The sequence below is a fragment of the Gigantopelta aegis genome, chromosome 6 (genome assembly GCF_016097555.1).
Source record: "Gigantopelta aegis isolate Gae_Host chromosome 6, Gae_host_genome, whole genome shotgun sequence".
Taxonomy (NCBI): domain Eukaryota; kingdom Metazoa; phylum Mollusca; class Gastropoda; order Neomphalida; family Peltospiridae; genus Gigantopelta; species Gigantopelta aegis.
In genome coordinates this window covers 90,729,606-90,738,953 of record NC_054704.1, presented here as the reverse complement: position 1 = coordinate 90,738,953, position 9,348 = coordinate 90,729,606, and the positions used below count along the sequence as shown (strand labels likewise).

The 9,348-nt window shown below is 40.1% G+C and overlaps 1 protein-coding gene across 1 annotated transcript; it reads left to right on the top strand.

Moving 5' to 3' along the window:
• The first annotated feature begins 557 nt into the window (after positions 1–557).
• LOC121376507 (acetylcholine receptor subunit beta-like) lies at positions 558–8,993 on the top strand. The gene is made up of 8 exons (XM_041504394.1): positions 558–689; positions 4,599–4,765; positions 5,069–5,113; positions 5,611–5,720; positions 6,545–7,008; positions 7,374–7,460; positions 7,776–7,891; positions 8,166–8,993. The coding sequence occupies exons 1-8, from the start codon at positions 623–625 to the stop codon at positions 8,487–8,489; spliced, it is 1,380 nt and encodes a 459-aa protein (XP_041360328.1). The 5' UTR covers positions 558–622; the 3' UTR covers positions 8,490–8,993.
• Positions 8,994–9,348: the final 355 nt, after the last annotated feature.

Genomic DNA, 9,348 nt, shown 5'->3' with positions numbered 1-9,348 from the left:
GATTATTTAACAATTGACAGCAATTAGTTTTTGGTTCATGCAAGTATGAACCGAAAAAACGATGTGCACATTGTATGAGCCCGCGTAGCGGGTCATACAAAAGTGAGCACATCGTTTTTTAGAGAAGAAGAAAGTAAATTAAAAAGAAACACACAAAAATACCCCACCCCCCACCCCCTACAAAATAAATTCTCAATAAAACAACAACAAACCAACAAAAAAACAACAAAAAAACACAAAAAAACACAAAAAAAAAAAATAATCAAACCCCCAAACAACAAAAAAAAAATCCTCCTGAAAACAAAAATTAACGGAAAACAAATACAAAATAAAATAACCAGAATTGTAATTAGTAAGTACTCTATGACGACGCACACACTGAACTACAGAAGAACAATGAACTATTAACACAGTTTCCAGTCGTAGTTTCCATAGATTTAGCCTTTTTACGGGCTCCTTAGCGCACGCAAATCCCACAAGAAGATGTAAACATATAACTGTTTGCCATCTGCCGCGCTGTTTGTTCCGTCAACATCCGCCGCCAGTGGCCGGTGCGTGATCTCATGACGTCGGTGTCGGCGTGGCTGGTCCCATTACGGAGGTTACACGGTGAACTAGAAACATGGACGCTCTACATCTTCTGGGTACTCTCATACTGGCCTGGCACTGGAGTTCGAATCCCATTCAAGGTTAGTACTGTAACACGATTGACGCGACAGTCGTGTAGTATTATAATTATGTTGTTTGCATCAAATATGACAAGAGAATTAAATAGTGATAATGTATTTGAGGTGTGTTCATTTTGATTCATTTATCAATCCGTTTTGATAAAAATATATCAGAAACTGAATGAAATGTTTATACGTATATATAGCTGTTTATGCGTTTTGCCATGTATATTTGTCAGTGTGTATTTAAGAATTTAACGTTATATTTTTGACGTCCATGCGATGATAAACACCAAAACCGTTCATGCATCTATAGGTGTGTAAAACGTTTTTGGTGTTTATCATCGCATGGACGTCAAAACTATAACATTCGGTGTTCCAAATGCATTAATATTGCCATTATACAAAACTATATTTAAAAAAAAATCGAACTCTATTTCACAATGATTTACAACTGTATCAATACACAAATAAGGGAATTCCCTTAGAAAGTTACATTCGTTTTTTTCTGTCAAATCTCCGATTCGTTATAATGATTTACATAAGGTTTTATAAATTTTAATTTTCTGAATCAAATGCGAATAAAAAGTTATAAAATTTAAACATCAACATCAACATCAACTGATAACGCAAACAGTTTTTTGTTTTCCAAAATATCAAACGATAATTCATTAAGAATTGAACGATCTATATATTTAAATGGAAGATTTCTGGTAAAACGGTTAGAGTATGAATTTTGAACTAATTAACATAAGGGAGAGCGTCAAATTATTTAGAAGATTTATCAATTACTATATTAAAATTGCAGTTGTCAAAAGTTGAATTAGTGTATGTGTGCGTGTGTGTGTGTGTGTGTGTGTGTGTGTGTGTGTATGCATGTGTATCTGTGTTTGTGTATGTGTGTGTGTTTGTGTGTGTTTGTGTATGTGTGTGTGTGTATGTGTGTGTGTGCATCTGTGTTTGTGTATGCGTATGTGTGTGTGTGTTTGTGTGTGTTTGTGTATGTGTGTGTTTGTGTGTGAATGTGAAGACTGACTTGAAAGGGATAAAGTGGTTTCAGTGTTATTGTATGTGTGGATTTCAGAGGACGTTTGTGATTGTGTGATATTATTCTCGGAAAGGACAGGTCGCGTAATTGTGCACGAAAGCGTATGTGTTTTCGCGCGTGTAAGTTGTCGATTTGGTGTTTTTGTCAAATGTGACAGAGATGCGCTCATGTTATGTATCTCAGTTCAAAACCGGAGTCGTTTAAAGCCTGAATTGCGGTGGCTTAATGTAAAGTCTCCACCAAAACTTTCGTGTCTGTAATCCGACATTGTGATTGTCGGCTGTCAGTTTGTCACTGTCACTCACAGTGCAGACGATATTGGGATAAAAATAGAAACAATGGAATCCTCGGGGATTTTGTTGTTGACGTAATTGATAAAAAGTAGTTCCGGTAATAACATTCTATTTTTTTTTTACCGAAAAAGTGCAGTTTTCACGTTTATGTATGAATGAACGTTTCTATTTTTTTAGATTACGTGATAGCATTTTAACCAATCCAGACGCCTATTACAAAATAGTAATTATAAAATGGAATTATATGCATATACATGTATGTATGTATATGTGTGTGTATACATGTGTAATACTATGTGTGTATGTATGTATGTGTGTATGTATTTATGTATGTATGTATGTATGTATGTATGTATGTTATGCATGTATGCATGTATGCATGCATGCATGCGTGCGTGTGTGTGTGTGTGTGTGTGTGTGTGTGTTTGTTTGTAGGCGTGTATGTGTGCGTTTGTGTGTGTGTGTATGTATGTATTTGTATCTGTGTTTGTGTATGCGTATGTGTGTGTGTTTGTGTGTGTTTGTGTATGTGTGTGTTTGCGTGTATGTGTGTGGGGTAGGGGTGGGTTGTGTGTGTTTAGGTATGTGTATGGGGGTGGGGAGGGAGGGGGCTGATCTGTATGTGTGTGTGTGTGTGTGTGTGTGTGTGTGTGTGTTTGTGTGAGAGGGTGTGTGTATTTGTGTGTGAAGAGAGCGCGGAGGTCGTTAATACTAAGGTCATAAAACAACCCATAGTAATATAGGGCTTATTATCAAAACTAATACTGCTACTACTACTAATAATAATGCTACTACTGCTGCTGCTGCTGCTACTACTACTACTACTACTACTACTACTACTACTACTACTACTACTACTACTACTACTACTACTACTAATGCTACTACGACTACTACTACTACTAAAGCTGCTACTACTCCTACTAATGATACTACTACTATTACTACTACTGCTGCTGCTGCTGCTGCTGCTACTACTACTACTACTACCACTACTACTACTGCAATTACTACTACTACCACTACTACTACACACACTCTCTCTCTCTCGCTCTCTCTCTCTCTCTCTCTCTCTCTCTCTCTCTCTCTCTCTCTCTCTCTCTCTCTCTCTCTCTCTCTCTCTCGTTGTTTACCAGAAACATGTATGAAAATATTTTGTTTGGTCTCGTCTTGCACAGAAAAAAAACCCCATCCCCCCCCCCCCCCCCCCACACCGGACCCCCCCCCCCCCCCCCCCCCCCCCCAAATTATAAGTACACAGCTTTTAAGTAAAACAAATCCCCAACCCAACAACACAAACTCAGAAACAATAAAACTTTCAGCACAGGAAGAGAATTAATATTTCTTTTACGAAATTTGGACAAAACCCCGAAAAAACTACAAGCGACCTGTTATATCCGCCTTCCCATAGACAGGACAGTACGCACCATGCCCTTTAATGTACCAGTCGTGGGCACTGGTTACATTGATACAATAATCATAGAGCTCTTTAAAATCGGCAGTTATAGAATATCTGTATTGATTTCCGTCAGACTGCATACACACGCGTACGGCCATAAATGCACTTTCTCCTCAGTTCCGTGGTACGTGCTGTCCTGTCTGTGGGATGGTGCATATAAAATATCCCTTGTTACTAACGGGAAAATGTTGTCTGTTTCCTCTCTAAGACTATGTGAAGATTACCAAATGTTTGACATCCAGTAGCCGATCATTAATAAATCAATGTGCTTTCTTGGCGCTAATAAACATCTTCTCATTCTCATCAAGTTATCCACATTGTGCTAAAATGGTCATTCAAATGGAAAAAAACAACAACAAAAAAAACCCAAAAATTTTCTTAAAGGAGACTCAACAGTCTCACATACACACACCTCGCCTACCTTGGTCCCTCCTCTAGTTACTCGACCTACATCTGCAAGGACGTTAACATCAGCATCAAGAGATCTTGTATATGCCCTTTCTCACAGACAGGACAGCACATACCACAATATTTGATATACCAGTCGTTGCACAGGTTGGGACGGGGGAAAACTGAAGTTGCTTGATCACACGACGTAATCACCTCAGGCAAGCGCTTGAACGACTGAGCTAAATGCCAGAGACCCCGACATCAGTCAGACAATTTCACTACACGTGGATACATCAATAGAGACACAGCACTACCCATATACGAATGGATAAACGAATTTATTACACACCAGTGTAAGATATTGCTCATGTCATAACAATCACTCAATATCTAACTAGTGTAATATCGGCGTGACGTGAGCGTGACGTAGATCACTTGCTGACCCAGTTTGTAGACCAATAACATGTAGGTCTCGACATCTGCTTACTTCTGCGTTTCAATTTGTTTGTAGTTGATTTGTAATAAATAAAATACTAAACTAACTTGCCTGTTATACCATTTATATGAAACTCGTGAACAGTGTTGGTATCTGACTCGCTTTTGCTCGTCAGATACCAAAACTGTTCACTCATTTCATAAAAATGGTATGACAGGCAAGCTCGTTTAGTATTCTATATATATTATACACGTTTTGTATTTTAGTATATTCTGTGATAATTAGTAATGTGTGTATAATGCAGGTCACGAGAAACCCGACGACGTCTTGCATGAAATCGACAACGAGTCGCACCTGTATTTCCACATCCTAGACACCCACAACTACGTGAGGCACGTCAGACCTGCAGCCGGCATCAATGATACACTCGTCGTCACCGTTGACGTCACGCTCACCGGGGTGCAGGGGTTGGTGAGTTGTTGTTATCTTTAATTGATTAATTATCTAAACAAACCAACAACTAAAGATATATATTCAAAAAACAAACAAACAAAACCCCAACACCCCTCCCCCTCAAAAAACCAAAACAAACAATAACAACAAAACACAAATAAAACTAAATCAAACAACAACACCTAAACGGATTAAAGACAAATTTAAAGGTGATTTCCGCACCATTATAGTAATTTGCTCCTACCCCACACTGCAACAGCGAATACTAATTAATTAATTAATTTTATTTATTTATTTATTTTATTTATTTTTATTTTCTAGGACGAAAGCACGCAAGAATTATCGTCGACCGTTTTACTGGTAGCTGTAAGTATTTGTTTAGTACAAAAACCACAACCCTGAAAACTGTTTCGATTCATCCCGTTCACGCATCCATTCACGCGTTATGTATTCACCAATTGATCCATCAAGTATCCCATGTTTTCACCTATCTAATATCTATCTATGTTATTTGTTCCTCAGTCATTTGTTGAATTAATTCTTCTTTTGATCCTGTCTTATACCGAAGTGTTACTTTGACAGTTCAAACACGGTACATACGTTGGTGAATATTGTCCAACATGTCGCTTCAGACCCACCAGAGGCGGTTCAAGGTGGAAACCAAGGACACGTGCCCACTAAAATAGTTAAGTGTTCCTTTTGTCTTTTTTTTCCACTGGAATGCCCTTTTGACGAGTTGATTCATGAGCACTTTTACCGCTAGTCACCCCGGCAAAATGCTTCCTGGATCTGCCCTTGGCGACAGCTGACTATCATGGCTGCAGTAATGCCAACAGCTTCTGAGAGTCAATATTTACTTTTAGTTTTGGAACGACCCTCGTCTCAAGTGGGATCCAGCAGAGTATGGCGGATTACAAAGCGTCATGTTCCCCTCCAGCGAAATGTGGACTCCCGACCTGAGATTACTGCATACGTAAGTCACACAAGACGTGTAGCTTAGAGACTGTACTGTGGTCTCGGTGGCGCAGGTGTTGGGTTCGAGACCCAATACCGATTCCAACTCAAAGTCTGTTTTAAAGGTTAAATTGGAAGATGTAAGACCGCTGCAGCTAAGTCTCTCTCATTAACCACCAACAATTAAATCTGTTCCGATTGGTAGGTTCTAGTAGTTAATGCCACTAGACGTATTTCTCTCTCATTAACCACCAACAAAATTAAATCTGTTCCGTGTGTGAAGGACCCTGGGAATATCTCGATACGAAAACAAATTAGAAAGTATATCAGTGATATCTGGGTCTGTCATCTGATCAAATCTACGAGCATTCGCTTCTTGGATGGTATTTTAGGGTGTTTAGCTTGTTTGTTAAACGTATTAGCGGAACACTATTCTCTCCTATGGATCCCAAATAGGTGCTTGTTTAAATGTGTGTTTATGTGTGTGCGTGTGCATGTTCAAGTGCGTGTGTTTGTGTGTGTGTCTATATATGTGTGTGTCTGTCTGTCTGTATGTGTGTGTATGTGTGTGTGTCTGTCTCTGTGTGTGTGTGTGTCTCTCTCTCTCTCTCTCTCTCTCTCTCTCTCTCTCTCTCTCTCTCTCTCTCTCTCTCTCTCTCTCTCTCTCTCTCTGTGTGTGTGTGTGTGTGTTTGCGGGGGTGGGGTAGGTCGTCAGTATACTCCCCTGCTCAAAGCGATTTTTATTTTTATTTTTAATACATTTTCTGGAATTTTGACGGTGTATACGTACTATTTGCTATTGCTAAATATAACTACAAATTAATTAGATTTGTTCTCTTACAGACAATACGGAAACTTTGAGCACATTTTAAAAGAGCCTGCGCGAGTCATGTACGACGGTTCTGTGGCGTGGGCGTCTCACCTGAAAATCAGCAGCCACTGCCCCGTGGACATCTCGGATTTCCCGTTCGACGCTCATGTCTGCAAAGTCCTTCTGGCGGCGGGAAGCTACACGTCACAGCAGATCCACCTCCAGTTCCTCAACTCTGGCAGACACCAGGACGACGACGGCTCAGGCCGCACGACGACGGTGTGCAGCGTCTGGGACCTCGTGTCGAAGAACATCGATGGCCACGTGGGCCGTATCCTGCACCCCGAGATCTTCGAGTACATCGCGATTAGCGTGGGGCTCCAGCGGAAGTCCAATTTCTATCACTGCGTTGTCACTGGCCCCGCCGTTCTCGTCGGTTTGCTGGTTCCCGTGGTATTCCTGTTGCCAGCGGAGACTACAGGGAAAACCAGTCTAGGTTGGTTATGCCGATTTTTCAAAACCTATACTAGTATTATTACTTAATAATATCTTATTTAACACTTTATACATTGGATGGGGAGAGGGAGAGAGAGTGATAGACAGACAGAGAGAGAGAGAGAGAGAGAGAGAGAGAGAGAGAGAGAGAGAGAGAGAGAGAGAGAGAGAGAGAGAGAGAGAGAGAGAGTGAAGGAGGGAGGGAGAGACGGAGACAGACAATTGAGACAGAAACAGTGATGGAAGGAGTGAGGGTAGGGGGAATAGAGAGATAACGATCAACATCCATCGGAAAGATGATTATTATTATTTTAAAATGTATTGTATATTTTGTTAAAATCCTGTGGGTTTGTTTTTCTTTTGCAGGAGTGTGTATACTTCTCACCTTGTCAGTGTGCCTCAAGATGTTTGTCGATGTTCTAGGAACCAATCGATCGTCTGCTCCCAGAATTGGTAAGACTATCCTGCTGTTACTATAGCTTAATCTAAAGGGCATGTAGCAATTAGACAATCTGACGACGGACATTTTATCGTCCTAATAATAATAATCATTATCAGCAAAATGATAATTATATCAAAGGCAAATGAAACAAATAACGTTTTCGTATTGACCAATAAAACAAACATAGTTGCCATCATCATCAGCACCATCATTAAAAAGAAAAACTCTAACTGCACACTGACATAAGTAAATACAAGTGACGTAACCCCATTTGCTGGATTATTAACATAATTATACACGGATAATCTATTTTGTTATTATTGCAGCTATATTTTACGTCACAACGATGGCCCTTACTAGCATCAGCGTCATCATGGCGGCTGTAGTGACGTCAACAGCTAGACGTGGACACAGAAAACGAATCCCTGATTGGCTAAATGCGGTAAGTGGTGACTTTAATATTGAACATTGTTTGCAGTATAGGAATAAGTTGTATTCTTTGAAAAGAGCCTTCCTAATCTTTTCAAATCCACTTGATCAAAATCCAAACTCGAAGACATTTATATGAGTATATTTGCTTCTTCGTAGCGGTGGACATCGAAATTGGCTTGTATAATACCCCGAAAATATTCGCTTATTGGGTATTGTTGGACATAAATGTAGATCCCATAGATGTTATTTATTATCCTTTAACATTTTTGACTTACTCTTCTCAGGTGTTCCTTGGCCGGTGCGGACTCCGACGATGGCTGTGTATGGAGTCCTACTCACATATCATCCAAAGTTCTCCGTTCGCCGCCATGAAGAACACTGCGGACTTTCACGAACACGACTCGGACGTGTCCGCTCTCAAAGATGGCGATGGCGACTTGAAAGAAGTATCCAAGAACCTGCGCATGCTCGTGGGGAAATATTCGGCGGAAGAAGCCCTGCGATACACGGACAATGAGTGGCACGAGATAGCCCTGGTGACGGACCGGCTTCTATTTGTCGTGTTTGTCATACTGTTCATGATCACCACCCTAGCGTTGCTCAGCTAAAGAACATAGTTTCATTGTAACCTGTATAGACTCCCACACTGAACGCTAAATAGATTTAATTTGGACACTGTAGACTTCCAAACAGGATATAGACTTTTAAATTGGAGACTGTAGATTCCGAATCGGACACATTAGACCTCCAAATTGGATACTATAGACGTTTAAACTGAACACTATAGATTCCAAATCGGACACAATAGATATCCAAATTGGATGATATAGACTTTTAAACTGGATACCATAGATTTCCAAATCCGACACTATACACTTCCAAATTGGTTGCTATAAACTTTTAAATTGGATACTATAGATTTCCAAATCGGGCACTATAAACTTTGAAATTGGACAATAGCTTTTTAAATTGGACATTATAGATTTTGAAACGTGACATCATAGGCTTCAGGCTGGTAGGTACTGGGTTCGGATCCCAGTCGAGGCATGGGATTTTTAATCCAGATACCGACTCCAAACCCTGAGTGAGTGCTCCGCAAGGCTCTATGGGTAGGTGTAAACCACTTGCACCGACTAGTGATCCATAACTGGTTCAACAAAGGCCATGGTTTGTGCTATCCTGCCTGTGGGAAGCGCAAATAAAAGATCCCTTGCTGCCAATCGGAAGAGTAGCCCATGTAGCGGCGACAGCGGGTTTCCTCTCAAAACCTGTGTGGTCCTGAACCATATGTCTGACGCCATATAACCGTAAATAAAATGTGTTGAGTGCGTCGTTAAATAAAACACTTCATAGGCTTCAAAGGACACTGTTGACTTCGGAAGAAAACATTTTATCTACTTATAATAGCAGATATATATTTTTGCGTTAGGGTTTTGTTAAACTCGCATAAAGATCTGGACAATTCCG